This window comes from Castanea sativa, chromosome 8, assembly GCF_040712315.1.
Source record: "Castanea sativa cultivar Marrone di Chiusa Pesio chromosome 8, ASM4071231v1".
Lineage (NCBI taxonomy): Eukaryota > Viridiplantae > Streptophyta > Magnoliopsida > Fagales > Fagaceae > Castanea > Castanea sativa.
The window spans coordinates 45,948,851-45,970,251 of NC_134020.1; the positions used below are offsets into that span (position 1 = coordinate 45,948,851).

The 21,401-nt window shown below is 34.6% G+C and overlaps 2 protein-coding genes and 2 pseudogenes across 2 annotated transcripts; 2 read left to right on the plus strand and 2 right to left on the minus strand.

Moving 5' to 3' along the window:
* The first annotated feature begins 261 nt into the window (after positions 1-261).
* Positions 262-3,574, plus strand: LOC142606423 (germin-like protein 9-3). Its single transcript, XM_075777776.1, has 3 exons — positions 262-499; positions 591-835; positions 3,530-3,574. Exons 1-3 carry the CDS (start codon positions 262-264, stop codon positions 3,572-3,574), a joined length of 528 nt encoding a protein of 175 aa, XP_075633891.1.
* Positions 3,575-5,183: 1,609 nt separating this feature from the next.
* On the plus strand, positions 5,184-5,824 carry LOC142605689 (germin-like protein 9-3; annotated as a pseudogene).
* Positions 5,825-7,651: 1,827 nt separating this feature from the next.
* LOC142608369 (germin-like protein 9-3) lies at positions 7,652-8,455 on the minus strand (annotated as a pseudogene).
* Positions 8,456-11,700: 3,245 nt separating this feature from the next.
* Positions 11,701-15,109, minus strand: LOC142608085 (small ribosomal subunit protein uS11x-like). The gene is made up of 6 exons (XM_075779791.1): positions 14,934-15,109; positions 14,026-14,145; positions 13,880-13,925; positions 12,620-12,705; positions 12,335-12,464; positions 11,701-11,989 (listed from the first exon to the last, which is right to left on the minus strand). Exons 1-6 carry the CDS (start codon positions 14,934-14,936, stop codon positions 11,922-11,924), a joined length of 453 nt encoding a protein of 150 aa, XP_075635906.1. The 5' UTR covers positions 14,937-15,109; the 3' UTR covers positions 11,701-11,921.
* Positions 15,110-21,401: the final 6,292 nt, after the last annotated feature.

Genomic DNA, 21,401 nt, shown 5'->3' on the forward strand with positions numbered 1-21,401 from the left:
TTGACAGCCAAATCACACGGCCAAAAAAAAAAAATTACGGGTACAACAAGAATGACATTGTAGCTTTTATCTATTTTTGTCATCCAAAAAGCCTGCACAAGGAGTACAAACACAATGGCCTCTCTTTAAGCTTCTATTCCGAAAACACCTTATAAATACTGGCCTTTCTACAATGAATAAGCACCTCACTACAGCACAATAACCATCATCAAAGTATCTTATTAACTTTTCCATTCTCTATACCTCAAGTTCTCTAATTCCATGGCCTCTAAAACTTCCACCATGAAATTCTTCACACGACTAATTTCTTCATCTGCCATCATTCAAATGGCCAGAGCTGGAGACCCAGACATCCTCTCTGACTTCATAGTCCCCCCCAATGTCACCACAGTTGATGCAAGTTTCTTCACGTTTACTGGCATGCGTTTCCTTGCCCCTACCACTACCTTCAAAGTCTCAAAAATAAGTTTGGCCGAGTTCCCGGCTCTCAATGGACAGTGTTTCTTCTGCTATACTTCAATTCCCAGCTGGCACCCCTAACCCACCCCACATTCATCCTCACGCTTCTGAGCTCCTTTTCCTGTTTCAAGGTACCCTTCAAGTCGGGTTTGTTGATACAACCAACAAGCTCTTTACTCAGACACTAAAAGCGGGTGATATCTTTGTATTTCCTAAAGGTCTTGTGCATTTTCAATACAATTCTGATACACAAATACCAGCTCTAGCAGTTTCATCTTTTGGGAGTGCAAATGCTGGAACAGTTTCACTTCCCAACACTTTGTTCACTACTGGCATTGACGACAATATCTTGGCTAAATCCTTCAAGACTGATATTGTAAGGACACAATTCAAATTCCCAAACCACGACTAGGAGGAAAATGGACTTGAAAGGCCTTTCTTCACAATGAATTTGTAGAGGATGGGTTTATAATTTAGATTTTAAGGATGGCTTTAGACAATCACAAAAAGAACGGGCTTTGGGCCCAATGGAACAAAACAAAGAATCGTTTGCAAAGAGTAATATTGAGAATTCCTCCTCGGACTGTTTCCGAGGACAATTTCTAATAGTATTTCTCAAGTGTGGATACAAATAATGTTTATCATACACTTTTTCTCTCTCAAAAGGCCTCCCTCTCCTTCGTATGCCTTCCCTCCTATTTATACTCCTCCTCTTCTCTTCATCATCTTCCACCTTATGGCCGCGACCTTCCTTTTTTGGATACTTGTCCCATCCATTCTTCCCTAAAGCCCGCTGGGATTTGGGACCAAGTTCCAAGCTCTATGCTCAGGTCCCATCCTTCCATCTCTATTGTTCGCGTATCAATTACAGGGTCTTTAATATATGGGCGGTGGTAGCAGCTTTACTTTAGACATTCCACCGCTCTTTCTGCTGTCCTCCACGTATACTGTGTATCCTCGGCTTAACATTCCGAGGACAAATCTACTCCTCGGACGGTATGGGACACTTAAACACTCCACGATCATTTTGATGTTTTCGGATTTGGGTTTCTAGCCCAAAAGACCTTGTTGGGCCGTCCATTATAAATTACTGGGCCCAATACCCCTACAGCTACCATTCAGGCTCTTAAGGCTGGTCTTGCTCCCAAGCCTCGAGAAGTAACAACTTTATGATATTGACCTCCTTATTCTTTGGTGTTTTATGATTTTTTTTTTTTTTGAATAATTATTCTTCTTGTTTAGAAGAGTATAAATCATTCAGTTTGGCAGCATTAAATGTTGTTTCTTTTTACTATCATCAAAGACACAAATTCTTTCACTTTTCCACTTTATTGAATACGAATATGTATGCAACAAGAATTTGAATTCAGTTCATTTTAGCGTGATTTAATTTCTGCAAGTATTTTGGAAGGATCAACCCTCTCATTTTCATGCTTCACTCTGTTTCTCATCAACCAAATCCTGTCACAAAGTATAGCAGCAAACAATGTAAAGTTAGATTGCTCTTTAATGTCTACACCTGTGACCTGAGTGCCGACTTGGGATGAAAAATAGTTGAATTTCACTAGGAGACAGTTTGGAGGTTAAGCTTGTTTAATCTTAGTGGCCGTTGAGAATTTTTCCCACAACAATATTGTAATAGGGCATTGACAAAAAATGTACAACAAAGTTTCTTTTTTGTGTCTACACAACAGGCAATTGGTCTCTCCCACTTCATACCATTGTAGCAAAAGATCTTTAAATGACACAAGAACTCCACAAAAGCTTCCATAAAATTAAGCAACTTAAAAGCCTCTCTTGTGTCTTCAATGTCCATAACTTAGACCATTCCTTTATTTGGAAAGGCACTACAAACAATACTGGACAGGCCAAGGTATTCCTTTGTAATGTGATCCGAGAAGTAAAGACCAAACCAAGCAAGGTATTCATTACTCTCACTTGAACGAGTCTTCTAATTTAATCTTCAGAGGATCAGAGATCAACGTCCCTGATCTAGGAATTATGTTTGCATCTGCAAGTTCCCCAAACAATTCTGAGGGACCAAACTCTCTCTCTCTCTCTCTCTCTCTCTCAGTTTAGTTAGAGTCCTTATTGTGATTCTACATTCTGAACACTCACCACCTATGAAAAACCCCCCAAAGCATGAACCAAATGGTAGGCCATGTGAATTGGGAGCCTAACATAGCTTATCTACAATTTTCATATCTGAATCCATTCCTTTAAAATCTTGCGTAAGATACCACATCCCACTTTTGCATATGCAAATCTTAGGTCAAACCATTTAATCTCATGAGTAAGAACTAGCCCTATGTTTAAATGGAGGGAGTTGGAGAGGTGGACAAAAGGTCACCAACTAAAAGAGAAAATAGTTCCACCCATCATGGAATTTCTATAGCAAGGTGTCATTACTTTCTCAGCACAACATAGATAGTAAAAACCAATGCATTTAAGGTGCAACTAAGTTCAATTATCTTTCATTACGACAATACATAAATTGGACATACAAATTTATCAAATTAACTTCATTTCAAACTCTTTCTTGCCAACCCCATAACCTGGTTCATAAAATCCCAACATGCAAGTTCCAACAAATTAATTTAAGACGTGGAATTAAAATCACAATAGTTGTAGCAAAACTTGATCAGCCCCAATTCCAATTGTCAGAGTATACAATTCATCAATTTAATGTATCAAATCAGTTCTAACAACAGAGTTGATTTTCAAATAGCACCCACGTCTTATTTTCTTAGTGAATAGCCAAAGAAATTGGAGGGCAATTTTAAGTGTTAAGCCCCAGTATCAATATGAAAGCCTTGCCAAGGATTACATTATCAAATGCCAGTGGCAAAATCATTGGCAGGGATGGAAATAGCTCCAGCATTTGCACTACCATAAGCAAATACAGATATGACAGGTCTTCTAGTTTTCACATTGTATACGTAGTACTAGTGTGTGTGTGTGTGTTGATTTACTAGCATTCCCCCTAGTGAGCAAAAGCCAATTGATAAACTAGTTCCCAGCTGGGGGATAATGTTCATTGTAAGCTTGTTCTGATCTTGTTCTTCTTCAGCTATATCCCAAATTGTGGACGTGTATTTTTGGATTGCTGAAATGAGCCAGATGGTGCCCCCAAAGAAAATGAGATAACTGGCACGCTCCAATATTTTCATGCAAATGTATTTGCTTAAATCTCATCTATTACATTTTCTGAGATGGATCAGAGCTCACGCATATAAAGAAGTGTTACAGTTAAAACTTGGCATCAGATTACATGACTTGCAAAACGTCTTAATCCAAGATACGGCAAATTTTACTGCTACACAATAACGTCAACTTCTAAAATACAAAACAAAAGATGAAAAGAAGATACTGAGAAATTTATTTATTATATATGATGATGTGATATCAATAATATTTATTGTTAAGTCAATTTGTATGTATTTTATAATAAAATTGTTAAGCATTTTCCTTATAAATTTGGGGGTTGCAAAGAATCAATTATCTATAAACTAAAACAATTAGATACTATCACGCATTTGCTTGTTGGAATTCCCAATGAAGATCGGACCCAACTCAAGATAAAGCTTATTTATTTTTGTTTATTTAGCAAATGAGCAAAGCTCAAACATAATAATATATTCACGAACAAGCTCATTACTCATCATAGCTATACTATAGATATATAATACTATATTATATAGCCTTGGAATTAAATTGTGTAAATTTATAAATTAGCTCATCATAAGATATCAAATAATTATTCAATTATTTGAAATTTATTGATTACATAAATAGTTCATTTTGTAGTAAAAAATTATTAAAATTTTGACAGTACTTGGTTGGTGAATCTAATTTTGATAAGTTCACAAACAAAAATCATAAAATCTAATTAATTCAAATAAAATAATTTCAATATAATTTAATTAGTTAGTATTAATTATTAGCGTAGATTTGCAAAGAGCTTTGTAGCTTAACTGACTCTTTTCATGTCCCTAATTTGGTGAACTTCTCTCATGCATCTTCACTAGGGCAAAGCGCTCATTTCCTTTCTTCGAAGACTTATAGGGAATCTCTACCTTGCATTTCCAACAAAGACATCTCCTCTTTCTCAATTATCAAATTATAAAATTAAAAAGGAAAAAAAAAGAAAAGAAAAGAAAAAACTATTAGCATAGTTTAGCGAAGGCCTAAAAAATATTAATTATAGTGTTTACTATATATGAGAAAATAATAAGTTCATCAAATAACTTTTGAGAAAGCGCGTGTTTGTTCAACAAAAAAAAAATGAACAAAGTTTGAACAAGTTAGTATTTATGATATTTATTGAGTTTCATTCTAACACTAAATTTAGGATCTTCATTCTAAAGATATCACCCTAACAATCTTGCTTCAAGGGGTAGCAGAGCATGTAGTTCATAGTTATTGTATTATTAATTATCAAAGATAAAGAAAAGTTTAGTAGTTTGTGGGTGTCGTGTATAAGCCAACGACAAACCCAGACAACTGCCTGCAGCTACAACAAGAATGGCTTCATAGTTTCTATCTCTGGATGTTTATTCTAGTAAGGACTGTAGAAGGGATGAAAATTCGATTAACTTTATTCCTTTCATAAGCATAACAACACCCTATAAATACTGGCCATTCTTTCAACCCCAAATCACCTCATTGCACTACATAATAAGCTATCATCAAAGTACCATATTATACCTCAAGTTCTCTCTTCCATGGCCTCAAAAACTTTCACCATGAAGTTCTTCTCACTACTAATTTCTTCATTTGCCATCATCCAAATGGCAATGGCTGGAGACCCAGACATCCTCACTAATTTTGTAGTCCCCCCAAATGTCACCGACATTGATGGGACTTTCTTCACATTCACTGGCTTACGTGAGCTTTATAGGGGAGGCCCTTCCACTACCCTCCAAGTCTCTAAAGTACGCTTGGCTGAGTTCCCTGCTCTCAATGGGCAGAGTGTTTCTTATGCTGTCCTTGGATACCCGGCTGGCACAACTAACCCACCCCACAGGCCCACACTCATCCTCGCGCTACCGAGCTTCTTTTTGTGGTTTTAGGTACCCTTCAAGTTGGGTTTGTTGATACAACCAATAAGCTCTTTAATCAAACACTACAAACGGGTGATATCTTTGTGTTCCCTAACGGTCTTGTGCACTTCCAGTACAATGCTGATGCAAATCAACATGCTGTAGCGATTTCAGCTTTTGGGAGTGCAAATGCTGGAACTGTTTCAATTCCCAACACTTTGTTCACTACTGGCATTGATGATGCTGTCTTGGCTAAATCCTTCAAGACCAATACTGCCATCATTGAAGCTCTTAAGGCTGGTCTTGCTCCTCCCAAACCTTGAGGATAGCATTCATTAAGAGTACTACATTACCATATCTCCTACTTATTTGGTGTTTTGTGCTTCTTCTTTTTTTTTTTTTGGAATAATTACCCTTCTTGTTTAGAAGGGTATGACTGTGTATCATCAAGCTTATCAGCATTAAATGCTGTTCTCTTATCTATCATCAAAGACGTATCAATTTTTATGCTTTTCGACATTGTTGGATAGCTATTTGCATCCAATCTTTTTTAAATTCACGTCGCTTTAGCGTGATAAAAGTAGACCATTAAAAAGATGAAGTTATATGAGCCCGAAGGCACCACTAAATGCTATACAATGAGCCGGCTTAATGTCTTCTCCATCCTTTCTCCGATACCAAAGAAGAGGGATTGGAGTCTGGAGACATGAGACATCACATCCTAATGGAAAGAGATAAAGGTTCAAAAGACCATTAATGTACTATTGAAGAACACATCATTGAATTTGATGATTCAAGGGTCCAAAAAGTAGCTTAGCCCCTACATATCAATGAACTGAAATTATACTTCAAGTCATGGCCAAATAAATCTCATGGTTATAAAATTAGTACGACATCATATGTACATTAATGTACTCTCTTTCTCTCTCTCATACACACACACTCACAAACACAAATAGAATGCAATGCACCAATTATACATTATCGGAGCTTCATTGAAAAAACCGCACCACCAAATCTCAACTATCAAGGCTATGATGGTATAGCACTACAAATAGTATTAGAGATGTCTTTAGGATTGGTACTCTCAGCCCAAACCTGTCTTTGTCCATACTTAAGTAAATGCACCAAAATGGACCGAATGGACTGAAATGGACTAATGTGGACTGAATGGACAGACTATACCGAATTGGATCAACATGAATCGAAGTGAACCGAATGGACTGAAATTGACCTAAATCAATAAGAAAATGGTGACATGTGCATAGTTTGACTTAAATTTTTGATATGTGCCCCTAGGACACTCATTAACAAAAGCCGTAATAAATACCAAAGTCTTGACCAAATACTCAAACACAACTAACAGGACTTAGGAATTGGAAAATGCACTTTGGAAAGCAAAAAGACACGACTAAAAGTAATAGAATTCAAAATTATCTATAGCCATAACCTCCTCTTGAAAACTCCAAATTGCACACTGTTTGATACTTGAAAACTAGAGATACAGAATTTTCCATGGCTTACTAGTTAATTCTTTCAGGATCATTTCGGAATAAATTTTGAAAATGATCCCAAAAAATTAAGTGAGGTTCTGTTAAGACTTCACTAATTTGATGTTCAATTGTCACCAAGTTATTTGTTATTCATGAGACCCTCCAGTGTCAAAAGAATTAGCATTTGGCCGCTGCGCATAATGTCTTCATTATTTTTTGCAAAATGTAGCAGGCTAGCAGCTCATAAAGGATTTGTATTTCATGCCTCACCTTGTTCCAGTTCAGAGTTCAAACATTTCTGTAAGGTCATCACCTTATTGCCCCTTAAAATCCTCACTAGGACTTTACTATGCATCGTAACCTCACAATTCATTTGTCAGGTTACTAAAGCCGCCTATGCATATTTTCATCTCATTCAATAAGAGAATATCTGTGGAAGTCGGCACATATTTTGGCTGCGTAATATGACTCCAACTTACGAATGCTAAATGGCCCTATCAACATTAAGTGCATATGCTTGCATGACAAGAACATTGCAATTTCCTCTATATTAACTTGGACCCTTGATGCATATGTATTCGTAACCACAGAAATGTGGAAAAGTTAAAAGTTTAGATAGATAGATAAGAGAAACAACATTTATTGCCGACAAACTTGGTGATACATAGTACACACCCATCTAAACAAGAAGAATCAATAATAAAAATAAAAGCATAAAACACCAAAGAGTAACTAGATATCGTAAAGAAGCTGCTATTTGTAATGAATGCTATCCTCAGGGCTTGGGAGCAAGACCAGCCTTAAGAGATTGAATAGTTGCAACATCCGTCTTGAAGGATTTAGCCAAGACATTGTTGTCAATGCCAGTAGTGAACAAAGCGTTGGGAATTGAAACAGTTCCAGCATTTGCACTCCCAAAAGCTGAAATCGCTAGAGCAGGTACTTGTGGATCAGCATTCTACTGGAAGTGCACAAGTCCCTTAGGAAACACAGAGATATCACCCGATTGTAATGTCTGAGTAAAGAGCTTGTTGGTTGTATCAACAAACCCAACTTGAAGGGTACCTTGAACTAGGAAAAGGAGCTCAGAAGCGCAAGGATGAGTGTGGGGTGGGTTAGGGGTGCCTGCCGGAAATTGAAGGACCTCAAAGGAAACACTCTGCCCATTGAGAGCCGGAAACTCTGCCATGCTAGCTTTCAAGACCTTGAAGGCAGTGGGAGGGGCTGCCTTGAGTAGGACACGCATGTCAATAAATGTGAAGAAACTTCCATCAACTGTGGTGACATTAGCAGGGACTATGAAATCAGAGAGAATGTCTGGATCTCCGGCTTTTAGCATATGGACAATAGCAAATGAAGAAATTAGTAGTGAGAAGAATTTCATTGTGAAAGTTTTAGAGGCCATGGAAGAGAACTTGAGGTGTAGAGAATGGAAAGGCTAATATGATACTTTGGCGATGGTTATTGTGATGGAATGAAGTGCTTGGGCTTAATAGAAGGGCCAGTATTTATAGGGTGTTGTCCATATAGAATATTACCGAAAGGTGACTGTGTACAGTGTACTCCTTTTGCAGGCCTTGTTGATATTGACAACTAGAGATGGAAACCATCGAAGTCTTTGTTGTAGCTACAGTTATGTTCAGTTTGTCATTTGGCAGTTTATTGTTACATATGATGTATGATTGGGATAATTACGCTTTATCCATGTATAGTTTAGGCCGGTTTGATATTGTGTGTATATAGTTTTAAAAAATGTCACTTCACCCATCTAAAATTAGCTCTATTAGCAGCCTTGAAACACCTCTCTCTCTTTTTCGTTAGAAGGACACTTATAAGTCATAAAAAATTAAAGAAAACAAATCCAAGACACTCTAGAAAAACTCTCTCTCACTATTATGAAATTGAGGAATGTGTGCCCAAATTCTTTCGATTGAAGCAGCAGTGGGGTTTCATCAACATAAGAATTTGGGATTTCTGCTGATTATGACCAAGAATACCTCATTTGCATCGCTAATGTGAAATCAAGGTAAGTTCTTGAATTAGGGTTTGCAATTTTCCAAAACAATTGATGAATATAACTTATAATTTTTTTTTATAATTTTGTAGATTTGGTTAAGAATTTTGAAATAATATCCATTTTATTTCTCTCTTGTTTCTTTAACATGCAGAGACCATTTGTGTACTTTGCAGGGCCGACTGAACAATAGATGCAATTGATACAATCACCTAAGGCCCCAAATAAAAAAAGCCCCCACTTGTAAAAAATAATAATTATTATATATATAATATATTTATCTATATATTTTAATTACAAAAAAAAAATTTTAAGTACTTTTATTGGTCAATAAAATGCATTAAAAATATCACATTGTATCCTAAAATGCAGAACGTACACGACACAATAACAATACACACAACTTGATAGTCTTGTCCACAAACCACAACACATCACAAGGCCTTAAGCTAAGCCCATAGTTTACACTAGTAACTTCACAGCTAGCCCCCACATAGCCCCACACTAATTAATAAGTTATCACATCTTTTTTTTTTTTTAATGCAAATTTTTACTTTATCAATTATTATAAATTATCACACCAATGAATAATTTGATGTATATTATATCAACTCATTTGTATTATAGTGATACTAATTTATTGAACCATGTAATCAACTCATTTGTATTATAAAAAATGATCCACTTAAAATTTTTGCCTAATGTCTCCAAAATTGTTGAGTCGGCCTTGGTACTGTGCTGACTATGGTCCCTAAGAATCTTTCGGATTAGTGAAGTTTGAGCTTGCATGTGTTGATTGTGGTTCCTATGATGAATTGTTAATTTCCCCCTTGTGCTTTGTCTCCCCTAACACCACATTTATGGATTTTTACTCTCAGTGTTCCCTTACTTTTCTGATGACTATAGTCTATGGTTCCAAAAATGGTTTTTTTTTTTTTTTTTTGTGTGTGTGTTACCTAATTGTGTTAATGTGGAATTCTTAATATGTAGATGGTTGACTTACGATTTTCTTTTGAGATTTGTAGAGGTTGGTCTTTTAAGTGGAAGCCAGATCTAGTTTCTGTAGGTGGAAAAGTGAGTTTTGTTTATAACGTTAAAACCAAACCTTTTGAGTTATTTTGAAATACAAGACGTGTGTTCAAGAAGGGGCAAAGAGTACTACTAGGTTACATAACTTAATCCTTGGGGGTATTTTAGAGTAAGGGTTAAGATTGATTACTGGCGATGATGATGTGTTATATAAGTGTGTGAGATACATGTTGCATGGCCAACCAATAAGATCACATTGTACGTAGAGAGTGAGAAGGAGTCACTTGTAGTGGAAATGCTAAGTCAAAATGTAAATGATATTGGGGAAAATGGTGAGAATATGAGAGATGAAGAATCTATTTTCGATGATAATACGGGTGAGATAGATGAACATATTTGATGTAGGGGTCCAAGGTGATGTAGGTGATGCGAGTGCTGGAGGAATGGATTATGATTGGATGAATGAAGGGTTTCTAGAGAGTCTCATATTCGCTTTCTTTTATGTTTTAAAAGTGTTTTTTCAGACAAAAAAGAGCTAGGTGAGTTACCTTTTATTCTTTAAAAGTGTTTTTCCAAACAGAAGAGCTAGGTGAGTTACCTACATATTGGAACTAACTAGAGTAACACTTTTTCAAACCACAGCCAGTTGGGCAACATTAAACTGGCCCAAGCAACACGAGGGTAAAGCGTAATTGTTCACTTATGGTTTAAACAAGCTCTGCTACTTCTTCAAGCTGGGTTCATAGAGTGCTACCAGTAAACTGAAAGGTCAGAACCGCAATGCTGTTATGTTATGGTTCAGTTTTAAACTCCAGTTTAGAGTTTGACCAACAATTGTTACAATTCCAAAGCTGAGCTAATTTCAGGTGATGGCTTTGACCAGCACCAGAAATATCTTTGATAGGTGAACATATGGGTTTAATAATTCAGTGCTTAACAAAGTTAGGTTATGTAATTTACGACTCTGCTTCCAGGCCAACTTTACAAAGAAGAAAATGAGGCAAAATTACCATAACTAGCTGAAATAGTCAGTACAAACAAAACAGACCAATATGTTTTGAATGGCTCAAACATACCAATTTGGCAACCGATGCGAAATGTTGCAACCATAGTACAAAATTGATAACTTTGATCCCAACGCCAAACGATAATTCAAAACTTCAGAACCGTACCAGATAAAAGAAGAAAATACAAAGCATCACGTAATATATTTGCATTTAACGGTGATGAAATTATCACCAATGAGTTTCAGTCAAATATAGATATCCACTTATTTTGTTGAAACTGAAAACTTTTAGCTAAAAGTACGGTAGATAAAGGTAAAAGTTAACTAGAATAGTACAGTAAAACTCATAAATAGTACCAAAACATGCAGTGGGCTCATAAATAGTACCAAAAATAAGCTAAATAGTAAAATAAGCTAACTTTTTTAATTTTTGCAAAACACACTAAGCAAGAACCTTATCCCATGCAGAGTATCGGCCACATTAATTGTTTTTTTTTTAACCCATAATTGGATTAAACTCTAGGCCTACTGGATGAAGCATGCAATAAGACTTGCCTTAGTCAACACCTAGAAATAAAGGGCAATCTCAATAAGCATTGCATGTCATGATGAATGCACAACAATGGAGCATGGACTAAGCGATAGAGAAACTTAAACTAATTGGAAACATCGAGTCAAAAACTTCATTTATGTGAACACAAACTCCATAGATAATCTCACACCCTTCTGATTCTACAGTAATAAGCTTGATATAAAGCAAAAGTCAACCATTTTCAAAAACTACAAAAATATGCCAACTAATACCCTTCCAAGATGTAGCCAGGCAACTTCATAACCAGCACCAGAGTTGAATAATGAGATGGTCGACACAAGCCAGCCTACAGTCTTCTACCTCTTCTACCACCCTTCCTTCGAGTGCTGTCACTAGGGATGGGAGTCACATCCTCTGTGAACATAAAACATAATGTAAGATTCAAGGCCACATTATGATTCCAAAGAGTTTTAAAAAATTACGTTTTCCTGGGATGGATATTTATAGCCCAATTTAAGAATTTCTCTGAAAGCTGAAGTAAGGCAGATGCCCATCCAGACAAGAACAGAACTGGTAAAACAAGCCCAAATTGGAATTAATCTAAAAAAATTCATTCTCCGTTGCAATAATTTTTGCAAAATCCTTATACCAACTTCCAAGATGTCCACATCTCCCAGCAGGTATTTATGTCATACAAAGAAACATAAATAAGAACGGCAATGCTTACACTTCATGAATTTCGAATAGTGAGAAATTTACCTATGCGACCAATCTTCATTCCAGAACGAGCAAGGGCCCGGAGTGCAGACTGAGCACCAGGACCAGGTGTCTTGGTTTTATTTCCACCAGTAGCACGGAGCTTGATATGAAGAGCAGTGATGCCAAGTTCCTGCTTAGGATTGAACAACAATTGTTCAATGTAACAAACACTATAGGGAAATTTATTATTTGGTAACAAAACCCAGAAACCTATTTAGCAAGGCTCAATTCAAAATAAATTTATTATAGTATGAAGCAGTAAATTAAAAGGAACAGAAACAAAACCTTGCATCTCTGCGATACATCCTGTGCTGCAAGCATAGCCGCATAAGGTGAAGACTCATCCCTATCGGCCTTTACCTTCATACCACCTACATTTTAAAGAAAAGTTAATATTCACCTTTCATGAGGCACCAAGAATGAAATTTAATCAGATGGACACAAGAAAATAATACTACACGCACATAAATGCAAACATAAAGAAATTCATTTTTTTTGCTAAGATTTTGAACGAGAGAAAAAACTCACATGCTACATGTCAATTATTCTAGATGTAGTCATAGATGCCCTTACCGATGTGAGAAGATCAAAAGAATGCCCAAGCATATAGAAAAACACGACCAAGCCATGCACGTGAGCATTCATGTGAAAAAGGAAAAATATATATAACAAAAACAAACGAACAACTTGTAACTAAAAAATGCATGAAAGACAACACAAAAACCCAACTGCCATGCTTAGCCCAAAAAAGGAACCCAACCCCCCCCCCCCCAAAAAAACAACCACGATGCCTTAGTCCCAAAATTTGTGGGTCGATTCTTAAAAGACTAGGCAGGGTGAGCCACGTGCTCTTTTACACCAATCTATTATATCTGAAGTCATACTGCATGATGCTTCCTTAATTGACATGTACTTTTTTACAATTTTACTACTTGTATTAATATTTTTTTAACAGCCCACACAACCTCCCTCCCCTACCAAAAAGAAAGTGCCCATCATTGCCCTCATAGGGGAAAAAAATTTGTCTCTAGTGGTACACAAAAATAAGGAAAAGGATCCTCTCCAATTGATATGGTTCCATTTCAATATTCAAATTATATACTACAAATCTAAAGGTGTATGTGCTACATGATTTAAAATTTTAAATGACACAAAATCATATACACTATTGACATAATAAATAATATCCTAACAGTTAAAATGCACTCTCTATTTCACTTGAAATGGAGAGTATTCAATTCCCAAAAATCAGAGGTGCCCCCACACACACATGGGGGCAGAGAGAGAGAGAGGTAGAGAATAAGAAGAAAAACCTATCCACAATGAAAGAAGTTAACTTGATACCCAAAAACGAATGCTTTACAAACCACCCATAACCTAGGCCTAGACTGACAGCCCAAAGTGAACTCTTCATAAATTTTCTTTAATTAAACTAGGATAACTCAAATGTTAAAAAGCATCAAAATTGTCGAGAACTTATGACTAAAAATACAATTAGAGACAAATTGTCATCTGACTAAAGAATCAGAAGTAAGATTATAATACCAGTGATGCGAACAAGTGTTTCTCTGCCAGACAGATCAGTTACATGCTGTATTTTTCAAGCAAAAAAATAAATTTATAATCAGGTTCTGAACACTGTAAATAGAGAAGCAAAAATCTTCTTTACAAAAATGAATAATGATACTTACAATGAATGTATCATTAAAAGATGCAAAAATGTGAGCCACTCCAAAAACTTGTTCTCCTTCACGTGTTGCAGGCCCAAGTGTCACATTTTCTTCTTTTGGTTCCCTTTGCTTTCGCCTCGACTATGAAACCCCATCAAAATAAAAGGGAAAATTTGAAAATTAGTATATTATCTCTCAAAAAGCAAGATTTCAGATACTAATTAGTGTCAGATTTTTTCGTTTTGGAGTGATCAATAGGAGAAGGGGAAGGGCAACTCAAACCAGAACAAAAGAATGTTTTCGCGCATAAGCAGTAGTGACAATGCAGAACAGGAGAATAAACGCACGGCTTTGATAAACATAGACCAGAAGTACTAGAACACTTCTGAAAAATGAAATCTTTTAAAGTAACATTTAAAAAGCACAGTCCAATTACTTCAATTGTTGGTCCAACTATACCACCATGTCAAATTTAGCAGTGCTTCACACATAAAATGACACAAAAAGTTCGGATGGATAAGAGTTGTCCCTCCAAACCACTCTCCCAATATGTAGACAGAGATGGCATTGAATCATACTTGTGTGAGCTTATATACTCAGCACACCCAGATGCATCTTTTCCTCTCAATAGCTTTTCCAAAAAATTTTAAAACTAAAGACAAACATTATTTCAAATAAAACATTGAAAGACCTTGGCAATTGAGTATAAACCACCATTTATCAGAAAATGTGACAAACCCATTAACCTTTACACAATAAAAACGCCTACTTGTAAGAACCCAATATAGCTCTATCACTTTAACGAGTAAAACCAAAAATTTCATCAAGTACACAACATTGGCTAAGCATTGCAACAACAAAAAAGCATTATTATACATAAGGGTTTTGATTTTGCAGAAAAGATTAGGGATGGGGTTGGATTTGCTTACCATGGCTGCTTCGTGCAGATGAAAAGAGTGTGCAGAGAGCGGTTGATGGGCTGAGGAGTGCGGCTTTGGGTTCGAGACGAAATGGAGAAGAAAATCACAGGTCGTGATATTGGGTTTATATATGAGAGAGAAGGTGGGGATTAGGGTTTTAAGGGTTCGGGAACTGTTTTGTGAATTGATGCGTAGGTCCCTGCGTTTTACTTGTATTGTTAAATAGCGCCTTGAATTGTGCTGTTTTTTTCATTTTAAGCCTTGGACCCTCTTTATACGTTTTCTTTTCCTTTTTCTTCTTCCTAATTTAAAATCTATTTAATCATATAATATACTTCAAATGTTATATAATAATAATAATTGAGTACTAAATATTGTGGTTTTGTAAAATAATTATCTTTTCAATATTATAGCAAATTGTCAAACCCTATTTAGATCAAATGGCTACCTTTTATTAAAATTTTGGCAAATTATATAATTCCTTTTATGGTTTATTGCGGTTTCTAATTAAATCTTAAAATTTTAAATTTCACAATTAAGTGAAAGTAATTAAATTCATATAAATTGTAACTGAATTTTATCTTTTAAAAAAATCCTTCTAAATGAAATTGTGGGACTTTTGGTACACCATATGTGAGTATATTCTATATCTATCTATATATTTTTCTATGTCTATATTCTATATATTACTTATTTCCAACCTATCTCCACCATAAAACCCACTTCTTTTAAATTTAATTTCATCAACCCATTTCTTCTAAATTTAATTCTAACTTAAAGCCCAAACCCAAGCCTTCTAAACTGAAGGCCCTTAGAAATCCACGGTTACAACTTACAACCTCTTGATTTCCTACCCTTTTGTTTCTCACGTGTTCCTTCCCCTTCCCATGTTCTAAAGGCAAAATCCTTACGCCCCTTTTGTTTCTCATGCGCTCCTTCCCCTTCCCCACCTTCTAACGGCAACCTCTTTGTCTTTTTTACTCCTTTCCTCACAATATATAAATACTGACATAAGCTGAATATTTCAGTTCAGGTATCTCTAAATCCCAGTCTATTTTATGCTCTATTCTTTTTGTTTGATTGCTTGTTGCTTTTTATTCCCTTCTTAAATTTTGTTATTGCCTGCTGCCTCTAGAGTGTTGTGATGCGACTTAGATTAGTTCGTGTAGTTTGTGCAAAATAAGGCAATATTGTTATAGCTGAAACAATTTTTTTGTGTTTATTACAATGCCAAATATTGTACAAATCTCCTCTGTGTATGTATTTAAATTTAAATAAATTGTATCAAATATTTGATCTTAATGTTGACTAAAGTTTATTTTTTGTTGGTTGTGTTATAGGATGTAGCAGTTTTTATATTTTAGTTTGGGAAGTTTTTTAATTTGAAGCTTTCTTGATGTAAAATACCATCTTGGATCTATGAATGCTTTAGTTCTATTAAAAAAAAATTAACAAAAAAGGCTACTTGTTGGTAAGTTAATTAAGAGCTGCAGTGTGTAACATTGCCTAGCATCTCATTAACAAGACCCTAACATCAATACCGAATCTGGCCTATAAAATGTACTAGATTCCAGAAAACTCCCATGTAATCTGAACACAATGCCAAGTGGACCCGTTTTTGCACATGGGAATCTCACACTAATAAAGAAGATGCAATCAACTTTATCATTACCAAAGTTATTCCTCACCCATGGTTCAGGGCAATTTGCCTTAATGGTCACCCTATTGGTGTCATTTCAGTCACCAAAAATTCAAACAATGATAAGTGTAGAAGTGAACTTGGCTATGTTTTGGGCTCCAAGTATTGACACAGAAGGATTGCAACTAAAGCAGTTAAGCAGGTGGCTAATACTATATTTGGTGAATAACCAAACTTGAAAAGGCTCGAAGCTATAGTTGATATAAAAAATGTGGGCTCCCAAAGGGTGCTAGAGAAGGCTGGTTCCAGAGGGAATGTGTTCTAAAGAAGTATATGATTTTGAAGGAGAAAACTAGAGACCTAGTGATGTTTAGTCTTTTTTCTTCTAATCCCAAGAGCTGACTATTTGTTCAAAGTTTTTGTTTATGTTTTAATTTGTATGTGATTTATGAATCTTAAGCCACCCACTAGCAGAAAACATTGATTAAAATTCTATTCAAATGCTTTGAATGTTCTCTCTTGTCATATTAAACATTCTTGAGATTATAAAAATTTGTATCCATATAATATATATATATATATATATATATATATATATATTTAAAAATGTTATTCCTACTACCATCTTTCTATAAGATAGTAGTAGATTAATCATAAACATAGAAAATTAGTTCCGTGCCAGGCCATCTAACATATAAAATTTGTACTGGTTGAAGTATAGGATGCATTTACCATATAATAAAATGCACATATAATTAAGGGTTTAATTTAATTGAGGAATCATGTGTTTATGGTATTACACTACATAATGACACCTAAATTAGCTTTCTTGGCCTCCATTTACCCCTCTTTAAAAGGGGAATATCAATGCTTTCTACGGAATTGAAAGGGGAATATCAATCTATTTTGTAATGACCATCACCAAAGTTAATAACTTTGTCTTCAGTAACTGAAATGGATATCAAAGATTTTCCAGCTATTTCAAATTTAATAATAATTGATTTATATATTGATACAACTTATTAAGCTTTTGTTTTTGGACAGCTCTCTTTTGGTTTCTGCTTGCAATATTTAATGATTGGACTGTCATCAATACATATGTTACAAGTGAACTTCTGTCTTCTCACATTCTCTACACTGCTTTAAACTACTGAAAAGCAAGCTTGTGGTTGTATAGCACAGGGTTTGTCAACATAAATATACAGCTATTTATTGAATAGGTTACATGTCCACAACTGTTATTTTACCATTAATTAATAAAAGTAACGGATAAGAGTTTTCTTAATTTTCTAGCAAGACTATGCCTGGCATCATGTGATCGAAAACACAACTTAATTAAGTAGTTGCTAGGAATGCACACATGCAGTTTCTTTAAGGCTTGTGAATAATTGTATTGAAATATACCATTAGTTCCTAAACCTATCACCAAAATGTCATGTTCATTTTCAATAAATCTTTTGTATCAAGTTATTTCTTTCTCATTGAAAAATATTGTTGAAATGTTTAATCTTAAGAAAATAATAAATTTATCAGTTAAACACAACAAATAAAAATTGCACACACACACACACATATATGCCACAAAAGATAAATTAAACCAAATGAACACTAAACAGTCAAACGTAATTTACAATATATATATATATATTCAATACTATAAGATTTAAGATTTATAGAGAAGGGTATATGAAAGGCTTCAATTCATAAAATAAAAAAAAATAAAAAAACAATGAAAAATAATTGCTAATAAATTAAACAATCACTCATCCATACAACAATCAAAACACTATAAATCACAACAACAAAAAGAATACACCCCAAAAATATCATAAAAATACTCTTTCCACAATCACAAAAATGAGCATGCAACATGAATTACCAACTTAATTATTGCTCGAAATATTTTCCAATGCTAGGAGACAATCGCCAAAATTTCTAGGCAACATCAAAATGAGGTACACAATTATAATTAATTTCACCTTTCATGTTTGTTACTTTCACATAAACTCCCCACTTTTTCTCTACTAATCATAATCTACTTGTTGACACCCTATTTTGCAACCCGCATTTAACCTCACATGGAAGATAAAGGCGTAATTTCACCTTGAAAATAGGCATCTTAATTGTGGCCATTAGATCCTTAATTTCATTTCATCAAAATGATCTTGATGTTATAACGATCAAATCGACTGATCATAAGCCCTAATCGACATCCAGGGTTTCAATTTGAGCACAAGAATGAGACAATTCTGATCAGAATTAAGTAAGATATGATTTTTTTAATTTGGCTCTGCAGGCTGTTACAGTAACTACGGGAAAACCGAAGTTTGTTTACTCATCACTCCCACCAATCTCTACATTTAAAGCACCAGATTTCCCTAAAGTCTAAAATGAGATCTAGGTTCATGATTCATTTTGGTCCTTTGTCAACCCTCATTAAATGTCGACCTTCCATTCATATTTTCTCTACCACTACTATATAAACCCTCCTCTCCTCTATTCAAAAAGCACACCAAAACCCTTCTCTTCTCCTCTCTTGAGTTATAGTGAAGAAGAATAATCTTGTCATATCTTGGTTTTCCAGAGACTCAAGGTATTGAGTGAGACTCACTTTCCATCTTCTTCTTTTTTTCTTCTACTCCACTGTTAGGACCTTCATCAAGAGTCTCCTCCTCCACTGTGTGGATCTTGCATGCAAGTATAATCTTTATCCTTAACTCGTTTTTCATGTTGCTATAATGTTAATTTAAGATTAGAGCATGCTAGTGTTTGTTGAAATTCATTGAATATGTTTGAATGTTCTTATGTATTTTTCACATGTTCTTAGTTGTTCATCACGTGTTTGTGCACAACACTAACTTTGATCATAAATCTACATTAAAAATATGAAAAACATGTTTATTTCATAATTCTCTCAAATTCTTGAATCTAAGATATCACCATTCACACACATTCACTAGAATTTACTTTTCAATCCAATTGCAAGGATTAATAAATTGAATTAGGGTTCATCGCATGCACACACATTACAATTCAACATGCAATTGAGTGATTTTGATGATATGATATGAATGTTGGCTACTATAGTTTAAAAGATCAGTTTCACTGAGCAAGATGGGTGCCTAACACCTTCCCATCTTGCATAGCCTCCGAGCTTAGATCAAGGGTTGATAGATCAATACTTATTCATGTAATTATCAATTTCTAAATTGTAACTAGAAAACAAAGCCATGTACTTTATCTTAGATTGTATCTATGACCAAAGCCATGTAATTTCTTATGATAGATGTAAATTCATTTGCAAATCAATAAAATGAGGAATTTTTCAACTTTGGTTTTCTTCTTTATTCCAATAATTAAATAAGTGGTGACTCCATTGTAAAACCCTTAATCTAAAAGGGAAAATATAATCAGTCAAACTTCCATTTTGAGAGGCAATAATACGACTCCACCCATTCAAGTGAGTTTAACCCAACATAAAAAAAAAAAAAATGGGTTAGGGATGTAGTCTCTTACACTACCATGTCCAGAATTGTGGCACAAAATATTGTAGTCCTATATTTTCTCTTTTTATTAACTTTATATTATGAAGTCGTGCACAATTCTAGCGTCATTGTTATATTTTTGAAAGAATTTTTTTTTTTTAGCTTCATCAATCCAAATTGCGATTGTGATGCTAATAATGTTCACATGTAATCCTTAATATATGATTATTGTCATGTTTTGTCACCAGTTGATTTTTTTAAAAACACATTAGTTTCTTAATATGTGTTTTCGTTTTTAAAAGACAGCTACAAGCGATTCAATCAACTAACCAAAAAGAAAAAAGTTCTTCACCACATCAATCTAATTGGACTGCTCCAAAATCATTATTCCTTCGAAACAACAAAGAAAAACTCATTCATCAATGCTTTAGGGCTAGAAACAAACAAGCACTATTTTAGGTCAGAGCTCATAAATATTTTGTACAAGATTAAACTAAAGCGTGAAAAGAAATCATTCTTCAAACAAACATAGAAGGAGACAAAAATGCAAAGTATGGACTAGTAATTATGTTGTTATGCGAATCAAATGATGAGGGAATAAAACAACTGTTATCAATTCAAAACCAACCAGATGGAAAACAATTGCTGCAAAACTATCGACAAATCATTCGACATATAATTTTTTGGAACAAACACATTTTGCATCCCAAAAAACCAAGCATGCAAAAAAATGAAGTGGGTCATTGGGATCATGAATGCCCTTACCCTTATGGAAACAAAGAATTACATGTAGCATGCAAAATGTGCTCAATTGACTTGGAAGTGTACAAATTAGTCAACCGAGTTTGGTAGAAATTATGTTCCCAAAAAAAGAATACAAAAAAATTTCCTCATCCTATTTATAATACTAATCTCTTTCTTCAAAAGAATAGATCTTTTGTTATTGTTACTATTTATTTAAAAAGACTTACAAGGACTTAATTACAGGCCTCTAAAGTTTTTACCTAGCATGACTAACTAGAAATTTATAAAATCCTATCTATCTATTTTGAAGTCAATTAAATTTTACTAACTTGGGAAGATGGTTGATCAGCTCTGGAGTGACTACAAGGCCGAGTAAGGCAACTAAGTAAGAGCTATGATTAAGAACCTACTAAATTGAAATGAATAAATTATAGTTTTATCCTTTGTACTCTGATAACTACTTTTAATAACATTTTGTAATAAAAAAATTTGCAAATACATATGCAAGATATAGATCATTATTTACGCTTATCTGTTACTTTATATTAAGTACTAAAAATCTAGACTCAAATAGTATGGTGTAATTTAGGATTCCGGTATTTACAACTT

What these genes read in the sequence shown, in the direction of transcription:
- LOC142606423 (XM_075777776.1), top strand. Translation starts at nt 262, where the DNA reads ATGGCCTCTAAAACTTCCACCATGAAATTCTTCACACGACTAATTTCT. An exon ending in CCCGGCTCTCAATGGACAGT is followed by an intron (nt 500 to 590) that starts GTTTCTTCTGCT and finishes TCCTGTTTCAAG; the next exon opens with GTACCCTTCAAGTCGGGTTT. An exon ending in AATCCTTCAAGACTGATATT is followed by an intron (nt 836 to 3,529) that starts GTAAGGACACAA and finishes GTTCTTCTTCAG; the next exon opens with CTATATCCCAAATTGTGGAC.
- LOC142608085 (XM_075779791.1), bottom strand. An exon ending in AACACTTGTTCGCATCACTG is followed by an intron (nt 12,706 to 13,879) that starts GTATTATAATCT and finishes TTTAAAATGTAG; the next exon opens with GTGGTATGAAGGTAAAGGCC. An exon ending in ATGTATCGCAGAGATGCAAG is followed by an intron (nt 12,465 to 12,619) that starts GTTTTGTTTCTG and finishes AATCCTAAGCAG; the next exon opens with GAACTTGGCATCACTGCTCT.